Source organism: Buteo buteo, chromosome 4, assembly GCF_964188355.1.
Source record: "Buteo buteo chromosome 4, bButBut1.hap1.1, whole genome shotgun sequence".
NCBI classification, from domain to species: Eukaryota; Metazoa; Chordata; class Aves; order Accipitriformes; family Accipitridae; genus Buteo; species Buteo buteo.
In genome coordinates, this window is record NC_134174.1 from 11,347,292 (window position 1) to 11,360,394 (window position 13,103).

General features: G+C 37.7%; 1 protein-coding gene across 2 annotated transcripts in view; it reads left to right on the forward strand.

Moving 5' to 3' along the window:
- The window catches only part of HGF (hepatocyte growth factor), a 60,481-nt gene that overhangs the window by 18,024 nt on the left and 29,354 nt on the right, over positions 1–13,103 (forward strand). The window contains exons 5-7 of one of the 2 annotated variants that reach the window (XM_075024740.1): positions 4,330–4,472; positions 6,138–6,258; positions 11,110–11,228. In XM_075024740.1, the coding sequence (XP_074880841.1) occupies positions 4,330–4,472; positions 6,138–6,258; positions 11,110–11,228 (383 nt within the window). The remainder of the gene's footprint in view (positions 1–4,329; positions 4,473–6,137; positions 6,259–11,109; positions 11,229–13,103) is intronic. The other variant, XM_075024741.1, reaches the window with a different exon arrangement.

The window sequence follows — 13,103 nt, forward strand, 5'->3', positions numbered from 1 at the left end:
GATCAGTAAATAATTATTGTTACTGTATTTTGCATAGTTACTATTAATTCTCTATTTTTTGTAGAATATGTTAAACTCTATAAAGCACTTAGACCAGGCAACAAATACATGGAAAGGACTGAACAGATTATTGACATCCTTTCCTTCAGATCATACAAGCAATAACTAAAGACTGATGCAGCACATATGGGATTTAACTTTCGAGTTTAAGACCTGATATAGTGAGGAACAGAGGCCGTATCTACACCTTGAGAGTAGACTTAGTTCAGCTATTTTGGCTAAAGAAAAAGAGAAGGAAACCAAAAACTGGTGCCAGTAAGAGTAATGGCAAAACCAGATTCAACCACAACAAATGTTGCTGGAAACTAGCAAAAGGACTATGAAGTACTTGTCTACTATTTGACCAATTCTCTTTGAACCTTTTTGTACTGGCTTTAGCCATTTAGAGAATAAATGCTTAAGAGCCAAAACCAAAATGTCCTCTCACCCATAAGCTTCCTATCTTCATTTCTGCCTTTTGCTGTGGACTCCCAGCATCAGCACTTTGTTTAGGAGGAGCCAAGCTGGAGATTGCTAGTGAGGAACTGGGCTGTGCACTGCTCAGTCCTGTCCTGACCAAATCTATCCAGCGTGCAAGAGGATATCTTGGAACAACATTAAAAGGCAAAGGATACTTGGGTTCTTTCCTCTTATGATGTGTTACAAAGCTGAGCCTCAGGCTTGGACTCGGCTGCTTATAATATAGATGGTAGTGTGTCTGATTTTCAGTGTGAGACCAAAGCCGTTCTTAATTGTGAACATATGAAAAAACCCATCAGCTCCCACAGCAATGACCTCTTGAGACTCAACACCTTGAAGTATACAATCTTCATCTTTTAGAAGTGAAAGTTTTCTCAATAATTACACCCTAAGCAAGAGCAAGCATTATTCTATATAATATTCATATGACTTTATATAACTAAATAAAGAAAAGTGTCTGGATAGTATATATTATCACTAAATTGCATTTTAATATACAGCATACACAGTTTTATCTACTACATTTAGACAGCCACTCTTCTATGATGAATTTTATGAGAATGACTTTTCTCCTGCCTTGTGCAATAAGTTTAATTTTTAAAAGGTCACTGGATAAATGAGGTGGCTGCATGTTAATTTTGTTTTTCAACATCAGAAAATATGATTTCATCATCAGAGACATGAGGGAGATGGGAAGAAGCAGACAGTAGTGGTGTGTTTGGAACTTATTAGTATGAAAGGCTTAGATTTTTAGGTCAGTTTTTCTCAACATCTGATTATCACAAAGTGCCACTGGAAAATAAATGCCTTTTTTCATATTCAAGGGAGAAATGTACTTTACAGATTTTTCATTATCTTTCTAGAAAGAATTGAAATAACTTCAGACTTTAAACTTGTGCTTGGATTTAACAAACTATATTTTTATTTATCTGTATTCCAGTAGAACCTGGAGACTCCCAGCTGAAATCAGAGTTCCATTATTTTCATCTCCATCCTAGTACAGATTACAAGACTGTCTTTTTTTATTTTTTTCTCTTAAGAGCTTTTTATCTAAATGGATAAAGCCAATGCAAAAAGGGTTCAAAGAGAAGTGGTCAAAGAGTAGACCAGTACTTCACAGGTTTTTTGCTAGTTTCCATGACTTTTGCTGTGGTCAGATATGTTTTTATCATTACTTCTACTGGCTTTAGTTTTTGGCTTTTTTCTTTTTTTTCCTTACCTAATATAGTTGAACTAAATTGGCACACAGTTTTAGGAGTGGCTCTATCTTCCATTTCTGGGTGGGTCTTTACTGCATCTCATCTTTTCCTCCCTCAAGAATGTTGCTTCAGTACCCGTTGAAGCCATTTGTATTTCCGACCCATCTTGAGTTTCTAATGCTATTCTTTTAGACTTTTTTTTTTTAATGTTTTGATAGCATATCTGATGTAATTTGAAATGCCTTTTCCCTATCTTTTCTAATGTCCATAATTTCTGAGCTGAAAGATTTTCCAGCAGGAAAATTAAATAAAATATTATAATATGCACTAACATACTACATTAACACATACACAGGTAGCAACGTCCCATCAGAAAAGTTTGTCCTGGGCTAACTTTAACTAAAAAAATTTGAGAGATTTATATTTCAAAACTACAGAGGAGAAACAGAAGGAACAGTTTTATAGGCAGCAGTAATAACATAAAAATTATTCTCTTCAAGCACCAAAAATAAGAAAAGCGCTTTTAAGTAATGCTTCCACATTGCATTGACTAGAACCACAATGCTATTAACAGAGGTATTTTCCACTTCAGTTAGTTCAAAGATTTCATTAACAGGAATAAAACATGATTTAAATGTCACGTCAGAATTTTCTTTTTGTTTCTTCTTCTTTCCCTCTCTCTCTCTTTTTTCTAATTTTTAATTTATTCATTTATAACTTAGAATTTGCCAAGGACAGCAGGAACCATACATTTCTTTTCTGCTTTTGTATATAAATTAAATCAATTCATGTGTATAAAGACTGGCCCAACTGCTTAGTTTAGTTTCCTAAGCTGCAAGTGTCTACAGTCTTCTAAAAGAAGTTAGATGAAATTTTATTCCTTTTTTTTCCTCTATAATATAGATATGTTTGAATTCCCTTGGTGATTAAAAAAGCCCACACCAAAACAAAACAACAACAACAATAAAAACCAGAAAAAAACAACCAACCAACCAAACACCCAAAATAAAGTGTTAGGCATTTTCAGAATAAAAGGTGCACTTGTGATATTTCTACCAGAATTCAAATTTACTGAAGAAAAAAAAAAACCTGGAACAAATCTTAGAAAGTTCAAAAATTAAAAAATGTATTAAGTTGAATTACGAGTTTTGTGTGATCCCCTATGTATTTTGCCCAACCTTTCAATTAACAACAACAAAAAGTATCTTCATGGAATTGAGCATAACTTTGAATTTCATGTGTCTTTTAACCACAGAGATTTAGGTGCTGTTTAAGCATCACTGCAATGAAACCGGCAGTGAAGTGCCACAGGGTTTGTGTGCAATGTGCGGCCTGAGTGTGGGCATGAGCTCTTGCAGTGGCATTGAACAGAACCAGCTCTGGGGTGGGCTCCTTACTATGGGGTTAGCTATTCCCTATTTGTGGGGAAAAATAACTAGTATTACCTTTATGTATAAATATATATATATATATATGTGCCTACATATATCTCTATATGTCAGTGTGTAAATGGGGTTTTCTCTAGAGGTAAGCACATAATTTTACAGACAGCTAAGAACACAAAACCTTGACCCTGGAGAGTTTATATTTGATGGACTGAGCATAAGCAGCATTTTCATACTAAAAATGTGTGCTAGGCAAAAAATATAGTATTAGCTCACATTTCTATAAAATCACTAAAGAAAAACAAAGTGCTTAGCATTGGCCTGAGAACCCCTAATCTACAAGAAAAATCTTAAGGGGCATTGTTATTTAATAGCCCCTTACAGCAAAAGCAGAAAATATAATGAAAGAGAGAGCACAGTTTAAGTCAGCTAGGTTGCTGTTAAATGACCTAATTTGTACGACGGCAATGATGAGTCGGTCTATAAGCAGCAGACCCTAAGGTGACAACAGTGGGGCTTGGGCAGAACATGAAGCAAGACAGCTAAAGCAGGATCTGGGGAAATTTCTGATGCTGAAACGCAAAGCAGCCCGTGGTTTCAGGCAGTGAAAGCCTCTCAGCGCGGTGTGTCACACTGTTCGGTCACGCTCACGCGCTCCTGATGCTCAGTTCTAGCTGCTGCCTGAGCAGGAATGGGACGAGGTTTCTCTGCTTGTGGGCTTTATGTCGTAGGTACACACTACGCCCAGCTGGGCCTGCTATATGTGCACAACACGCATGGGAAAGGTGGGTCTGACATGGCTACGGACCCAATGAATTTTTCCCCTATGCACCCAATATATTTTCCCCCTGGTCCAAGGGCCTTCTACCGTTGTGTGAGCAGCGAGGAGCTCCTGAGGGAGAGCGCGGTGAGGGCGGGCAGGGAGTGTGCTGCTGCCTCTGGCTCTGCGGCAGATAGTCGGCTCCGGACGCCCGAGGGATGGGAGTAAAACTCGCTAGAGCAAGCTACGCGCTAGACAAATTGTCCCAGATTTAGGCCATTGATTGAGAAATCCTTACTGAAGATGTGTATTTGTGTATGGACAGATATTTGGGCGTGTGCATTTGTTTAAGCAGGGTGGAGGGAGAAGGAAGCAGAAATGTTTCTAAATGTCTGTAAAAAAATAATATGATTAACACCAAAGTTTGCATGCTCTTATACTGTAATGATTGTCATTTTAAAACTAGCTTTTTGCCTTCGAGCTATCGGGGTAAAGACCTGCGGGAAAACTACTGCCGAAACCCCCGAGGGGAAGAGGGAGGGCCATGGTGTTTCACCACCAGCCCAGAGACGCGCCATGAAGTCTGCAACATCCCCCTCTGCTCACAAGGTAAGCCGGCACGGCTCACGGGGAAAGTTGCCTTTTCTCTGCTGACAGAGAATAGCTTCGCTTCCAATAGTTTCAGTGACTCTTGCTCATGGACTTTGGAGAAAGACTAGGTGATTTCTCAGCAACAATAACTCACGTAGCGAGAAAAGCAGTTATTACAGAAAGAGATCTTGTTATGTTCCTGTACTCTGGAAGACTTGAACAAGCTTTCAGGCTCAGCAGCTTTTTTTCAGGTCATGGAGGAGCTGGAACAATGAAGTTTTGCTGATTGCACAAATGTGACCCTTTTTTCACTTGTCTAGTCCATAAAGAATCCATTAACAATTTCAGTATTACTATGTGATAAAATCAACTAGTGCCATTCCATGGTAAAATCAAATTTTCTTCTTCTGTTTGATGAAAATACAGATACTGAATTACAGGATGAAAGCTCAATCTAAACATGCATTTTGTTTTTCAAATGAATACTATAAATAAGTAAAACTTTTTATAAATCCAATCCCATTCAACTTTCAAGTTATAGAATTTGAAAGACACTTCATGTGCACCATTTCATTTGTTGACTTTTAAGTTCTGTTAACCTCCAAACTAAGCTCTTATATCTTGCTAATCAGCCAATTCAGTTCCAGTCAATCAACCCATTTAAATTCTCAAGATTGGATGCCTTTAATTTTCCTGCTAATGTGTCATGTGCAATAGCTATGCAGTGGTGGGGGAAGAAAAGGGAGAGGGAGGAAAAGAGTGATTTACAAGGAGCTTGAAAATCTATTAAAAGCTAACATTTAAAGATCAATTTAAGCAAGCTTCAAATGGGATGAGACCTGGAGCTCACTGCAGGATGAAGACTTTGGTAGCGGATGTTTTAACTGAAGAGTGAGATCTGTAATTGCATAAATTAATATTTACTAAGTGATCCTTCGTTACAATTACTCTAATTAGGGGGCACTTGAGAAATGTGTCTATAGTTAATTATGGTGAATTTATTTTATATTTTAAGTCTTCTCATGCTAAATTATTAAGCATATTTTGTTCAACAGTGATTTCAAATCCCTTTGGTAGCTTTTGTCCACCCTCCATCCACCCCCCACTTTCCCAAACCAGGGCTGAAAATGTATCATAGTTTAAGCTGCCAAAAAGAATTAGTATCGAAAAGAAACAGTATCATATGTAGCTGAAAGTGCTGGGAATTTAAAGAGGCAGACTGTACTGCATGAAATTGTGATTCAGCCATTATTCTGGACTTAAGCTTGGGCTGTTATTATACTATGACTTAGAGTGATTTAGAATTATGAATTAGAAAATATCACCTCTAAAAAAATACTCCTTCATCAGATGTGTGTCTCTCTCTGTTACTAACCATAAATAAGGTTAAAAATCTGCCAGGGACATGAATGCCTCTAGCAGCTCACACCTACCTGCCTCAAAACCGTAAGTGTCCTATATAATGATACCAAATTTAAGCATCTGGATTAGATTCAAGAAAGGGATGCAGTTCTAGTCCAAAGGATATTTTCCATACCAACCTAACTAAAAGATACCACTTTTTTATACCTCTCTAGGTTGGTTTCAATTTATAACAGCAGGGATATGATTGAATTTAATTTTTTTGGTGTGTGCTATAAGACATCAACATAATAAATGACTAGTACATATTTTTTTTCCTAGTTGAATGCATGACCTGCAATGGAGAGAGTTACAGAGGGCCAATGGATCACACCGAGTCGGGCAAGGAGTGTCAGCGTTGGGATCTTCAGAGACCACACAAGCACAAATTTCGTCCAGAGAGGTAACCTCTCCTCCCCGCAAGCAAATCCATGTGGTTATAATCTGAAAACTACACACGTTCTGGAACCAGTTGGGCAAAATCAACATTAGCTGAACTGAAATTTATGGAGTTCACCAGTTTTAGTTGCTTGGGCTTCTGGCCCATTGTGTGTGCAGGCTGGCTCCTGTCACAATGGAGATGCAGGATGGGGACTAGAGGCCAGTTTGTGCAGTTGTGGCTACATCCCATGGCTGTGAAGTGCAGTGATGTACATGCACTGCATTAATTGCTCAAAATTTCCTCCCTAGCTTCATTTACAGTAAAAAATTAACCTCTGAATATTTCTGTATACGTTGTGATGCAGTTTCAGTCAGCTTAAAATACCTTAAAGTAATCACAAAGTAAATAATGATTAAGTCATAAATTTTTGTTAGAGTTCTTAACACAATTAGTGAATACAAGCTTGCAACATTGTCAAGTCAGAGTAGGCTCCTTTTTTGAAATATTGACCAGCTTTAAAGCTGTAGATGGTCTTCTCTTGTAATCAGGTTTAAGTATCCAATTTGTTTGATAAAAATATTTGCCTGCTACAAGTTTTTTTTCAGCCTGGTAAAGGGGTTCATCATTCTGTTTAGCATTTTATGCACATGGATTTATATTTTAGACTTTTCTCTTTTTTTAATTTAGGCATCGACACATAATGCCAAAAGATGAGTCAGAAATAACAAGACAAAATGCATCCCCTTTAGGGTTTTTCCTAGAGGGTAAAATTCACCCGACCGCAAAGGGTCACCTATAATACACACTTTTGGAAGGATTTTGTGTGGGGGTTTAGGCCACACAGGAGGGCCTTTGTGTTTCTCTTGAACTTGACTAAAGTTTCAATTTAGTTTTACTCTGGATTTTGGATTAACTCCATTTATAAAGTGGATTGAATAAACTTAAACTGCCAGAGGAAGACTGCAATAATCAACAAACTCAGAATGATTGAGACCCTCCACTGAAAATATCTTTATATATGTTGAAGTGTTGAACTAAATAAAGCATCATTTTTATACTCAGAAATATGGGTACTGGTAGTAGATTTTGGAAAGCCTGATTATTTATCAGAATATTAAGGATCTGCAGTTTTGGAGTTTATGTGATATAACCTCTTTTTCCTCTTGGCTCAGATGATCTACTTCATGAATAATAGCAGGCTATCCCAAAGTCCTGCTACAATAAATATTTTGTATTAGCAGACTGGGACTGAAGATAATCTGTTTCTGAGTTTTGCCATACACTTGCTGTGCATACTAGAATAAGTCACAGAAAGAATTTTGTTCCTTGGAAGTGAAACATTTATAGAACTTCTGGGTACAAACAATAATACTTTTACTGTCAGGAGGAAATTTCTTTTTTCCTTTAATTTTGGATTGTTTGCAAAATGACTTTTCAAACTAACTGCAATCTCTTGAATGATCACCTTCCTCCTTGTAAGTTTTCCTTCAGAAAATGTCTTCTTGAGAGTTTTCAGACTGTAATAAAAAAGGTTTTTTTATCAAAAAGCAACCCATCCGGGTTGAACTCATCTGTATGGGCTTTCAGAAGAGTAACTGGGGTCTAGTACATTTCTAATACACTAATGTTAATTAACATCACGGAATGGTCAGTAAAGGTAGTGACAATTATACTTTGATTATACTAGCTTTTAAAAATGTTGTGGGCTTTGGTTTGTTTGGTGTTTTTTTTAATAGTCATTTAAGTTGAAAATAAAAGCGGAGGTCTGGAACAAATGATCCATTAAAATACAGCAATCTCTAGAGAGGCTTATAGTATATCATCTAGGGGTAATGTGAATAACCTGGAAACCAGGAAGGACTAGCTGGACAGATTTAAACTTATTTTCATTTATGGATCCATCAGTTGCAATGATGAAGAAAGAGAAGAAAAACTAGTAATCTTTTCAAATGCTCCTGTCTACCTGCTATTGACAATGCTTTCAGTTCAGGGTGAGTACATCTCACTTTTCCTTTCTCGTGACCTCAGTGAATTGTTCCACACTTATTCCCTTCAGAGGTCAGTTACTGAAGAGAATTGATAATACCTGATTACTTAGATGTGATTGAAGCTAGCAGTAGGAATCCCCCCAAACAGCTCCTGCATGACCCATTTTTAGCTATTAGTGGAGGCAGAACTGTATTCTGAAACTGCAGTTCTCTCATGTACTGTTCATGGGCAGGATTATGCCTCAGTATGGAAGGAAGACTGTTGAGGATGATGACTTAGATAGGCATAGAGTAGCATAGAGAAGCAACAGTTTTCTCCTCTTCTGCTCATGTTTTCTGCTCAAATTCAAATATGCTGTGAAAATAGGTACTTACTGCATGGAGGAAAGTGGGGTTGAAGTGTAGTATAAGAGTTGAATAACTGCAGGTATCCGTTTATTAAAATACTCTGTTTTATATCTCTTGTATGAAAATTTACTTTATACAAAATCAAGTTTCCAGTCTTGCATGTCTTTAAAAATAAAAAGAAGAGGAAAAGAGTTGGTGAAGAGTTTTAGACACTAAGTTTCAGTTTAGTTCCAGCAGAGCTAGACATCAGCATCTGTCTCTTTAAAGAGAATAAATGTTATCTTTGTCTAACACTTTTTCCCCCCTAGCAACTGAGAAAAAGTCTTGATTTTAACACCAGATGTGTATCTTAATGCTTCATTTCAGTTTCAGCAGGGAAGTACAGCTACTGCAATTTCAAGGGGAAAAAAAAGAAATATGTAGGGTTCTGAAAGATCTTGGAAACCTCAGGCTCTTTGCTGGGTCTAAGCAAGAGGTCTGTGCCTGAGTGTACTGGGGAAGGAGGAGTGTGCAGAGCAGGGAATCCTGCTCAGGGATCCTGCTCCTGTGTTCTCAGGGAATCCTCCACAGTCTCACTGTCGGATTGTGTGGAACAGTTTGAAGTTCTGTTGTTTATCTTATCCCTAATATTTGTGTCTTAAAAGTGTTAGTTGGCCTTTTCCATAGGAACTGAGGAACTGTTGCTTGCTGGATGTGAAGGAAAGCAGAAGCATGCCTGAATATTGTGGGAAGAATCAGTGACTGGGAAAGCTGTTGTTGGTCTAGAAAAGGGCACATAGATATAGTAGGTGGAAAGATACAGCTTGTGAATATTCATCCCACAAAGACACTCAAAGCTTGATTCGGGAAGAACTGTTACACCTCCGCTTAAGTTTTAGTTAGTAAATAACACATTTGTTGACATACTGTGGGAACATGTCATATAATATTAGGAAGGACAGAGCATTCAGTGCTATGAGAGACACTTGCCTTCTAGAGAGTGGATTCTTTACGGCCCCAGTTGTTTTGAATGTTTTTTGGGAGCTATGACTGTAGTTACCTTGCCATTCCTGGCCTCAACTTGGTTCCTGGGTAGTGCCATGGACCCTCCATTGCTATATGACATGGAGCATGTGCTGCCAACATGAAAGCTCATCACTGCACCTACTGGGTGGCCAAAGCCTTCTCGTTTTCTACTATACTATTAGCCCATTAACTATTTTCTTGTGAAATCCTTGAACACAATTTGTTTCTTTACAGTTAGTCTTCTACATAGCAGAAAACAGGGTATTGCTACTAGATTTGAAACTACCACATTCTTGACTGCCCTTGAATTCTCAGTTTTGTGAGGTTTCTTCTTGATGGTTTTAGTGTTGGTTTGTTTTTGGGTTTTTTTTTGCTTGGTTTGGCGGGTTTTTTTTCTTGTTTGTTTGGTTTTGGGTTGTTTTATTTTTTTTGGTTGTTTGGGGTTTTTTATTATTCTAGTTATAAGCTGTCCCTGTCCCTTGTATAGATAAAGGAATCTGATTTTTCCCAAGGAATGGGAGATCAAGTTGCAAATGCATAAGTCAAAATTAGGATGATTGTTTGACAGAAAAAGCATCCTAGAAAAAACACAGTCTTGTAAATCATATTTTCCTCTGCTTGTGTGGAACACATCTGCTTGCAGTTGTAAATGGGTTCAGGTTCCCAGGTAGTTAACTTTATTGTTCTCTTACATATTTTTCATGTTTCCCTCAGGGGCATATCTACTTTTTGTTTCCTTTACAAATATGTTTCAATAAAAGTGGAAAACCAAGATAATTTGTATTCACTGGAAAAAAAAAAAAGTATGCATTTATCTTCTTCTCTTGAAGTTTATAGATGTTAATATAGAACATTTATGCAAAAAGAACCTCCTTATCTTGAATATCTGCCTGATTGTTCAATGATGGCTGTAGGAACGTGGAAACAATTAAATAGCACAATAGTTTCAAATCTTAATGAGATAAAGTCAGACGGAAGTTAATTCCTTATTTTTCTCCTTTTTTTCCCCAATGCTTGAAATGAGGGCATGACCTAGAATGAGCTCTATTACAAAAATGGAGCTATCATTAGTAACATAGCTATTCAAAATAGCTTCCAGTTTGAACCCAGGGCTGTTGCACTGAAGAACCTGTTTTCTTAATGAGTCCAGCATGCCAGGCAGTGTTTGTATAATCCACACTTAATTGGGCTGTTTTAAAAAAACGAGTGGCTTTAGAGTCTGGTCATCAGTTGACAGACACAAGAGCAAGAGTTTAGCAATTAGCAGAGTTAGCCCATCCGGTATCCTGTGCATTAGCACAGCAGGGAAGCCCCTCAGTGGAGGTCTGATTCTGCTGTATATTTGGAAAGAGATTTTATGTTATTAACTTTCTAATAGAGTTAAAAGAGTATCTGCATCCATCTCACAGGATCAGACCCAAGGTTAATGGTAACTGGTTCTTGTTTGCCTCTGTCCTTTAAGTACCTTGTACGAGCCTGTGCAGTGTTGCCAGGAAGACTTCCCTGACACGTTTCTCGTTGTGGTTTGCAGATATCCTGACAAGGGCTTTGATGATAATTATTGCCGCAATCCTGATGGCAAGCTGAGACCATGGTGCTACACTCTTGACCCTAACACCCCCTGGGAGTTCTGTGCAATTAAAACGTGTGGTGAGTTCAAGCAAAATTTATTGCTTCCTTTTCCTTTCCAAAATCTGGACACAGATAGCTCAAGCAATATAGGACCACAGCTAGTTCATTCATTGCACTTCAATGACTTCTAAAACATGGCTTTCAGATAGGATCTCCTATAAAGACATTGTATATAACCTGGTCAGGAAATAAAAGAGTTGCATGTTACTTAGCACTGGAATATGGGTATATCTTACGTACAGGAAATTGCATTAAAAGGTAGGAAAATCAAGAACTAAAAAAGTGAGGCAACATCATCATGAAAAACTCATATACAGTAATAGTTTGGCCATGCTGGGCATCTGCATTACAGTTTGGGAGCAGGTGCATGCACACCTTCCCTACTCAGTGCTCTCTCTGTCAACAACCGCTCGTTGCTTTGTTTTCCTCCTGTGCGTTGTGCAGTTCTAGGCCTCAGCTCCTGCACACTATTTAGCCTTGTGCTGAAGACAGAATTATTAATTTCCTCATGAGTTTCTCTGTGATATTCAGCACTCCAGTATCAAAGCACTCCACGGGCAATTAATTTCTTTTCATCCATCAACTACAAGATGGTTGCTTTTGTTATTCTCACTTTCCAGACAGGGAATTGAATCAAAGTAACGGTAAGGTATAGAAGTATTGGATGCCTGCTTTGAGATGCTCTAGTTCAGAATTTTTAGAGCATTCTGTGGTGTGTTCTGTCTTCAAAGCCCAGATCCTCCTAACTTTGGTGGTAGCTCTGACAGCTCTGTTCTACTGATCATTAGATATTTTAAATGAGCAGTATGGGGACAATGAGAAGGTAAAATTATTGGACAACCCTTGAAAACTTGGGTAAAGTAATTTTTCTAGACTTTCATGGTAATATTGGGGCTGAGGCAGATGGCAGAATTAAGTTTTGCTGGGACATGCTTTAATCAGGAAACCGATATTTACATCCCTGAAATTCTTTGCCTAATTCACAGCTTGTGGGACCTACAGGTGATAGTCTCCTCTCTTATCTCCCATGCTTCTCATTGCCAGACTTGGGGTCCAGTTTTTTGCCCTTAGTGAACTGGCAACATGTGACATAATCAGTGTACAAACATGATCTTAAAGGCAGTCTTGTAATACCTAGGCAGATTTTTTTTTATTCTTTTTTTACTCAAAATACTTTGTTTATAACAACTTGGGAATAAAGGCAATTTCTGAAATGAGGCATGACTTTAACTGAATCCATACTGTACAAGCCTGTCAACTTCATGTGCCTCAGCCCTGTGGCAGAGCCCCCAGGAATACAGGCAGAAAAATGAAAACAGTATTTTTGGATTTTCCGTGAAGTAGAGGCAAAGGGAAGCTTCTAAAACTGCTCACTGAAACTCAATGTCATGTTAGCTCATGAGAAAGTCCATTTCTCTTAGATCTGCAGTTTTGGAAACTACAATTTCCTTTGTTGTCCTGCTTCAATTTTGACCAAAATTAAGTGTTAAAAACAAAAAATCCTCGAAACCAGACACTCTGCTTTTCATCTAGCTCTAAGTGTCATTTCAGTAGGCTTATGTCATTGTAAAATTCATTTGGCTCTCTTGGGAGGAGGATAGAAGAAGAGAATAGATTCTATTAAAAAGAACAATAAGACTTACCTGAAAATGGATTTATGTAAGAATCCAAAAAAGGGGGGATGGGGAAGAAAGCTAATAATAAGCATAAAAAGAGTGATTTTTAATGACTGTTTAATTTTCAGGGTTCTCTGTATTTTGTTGTTGTTGTTGTTATATAAATGAAGATAAACCGTTACTGGGGTATCTAAAATCCAGATAAAATAGAGACAGTGGTGGATCTTAAGAAAAGTCTGTTTCCATAATGTAATCCTGTATTTTTCCTATAATGTTA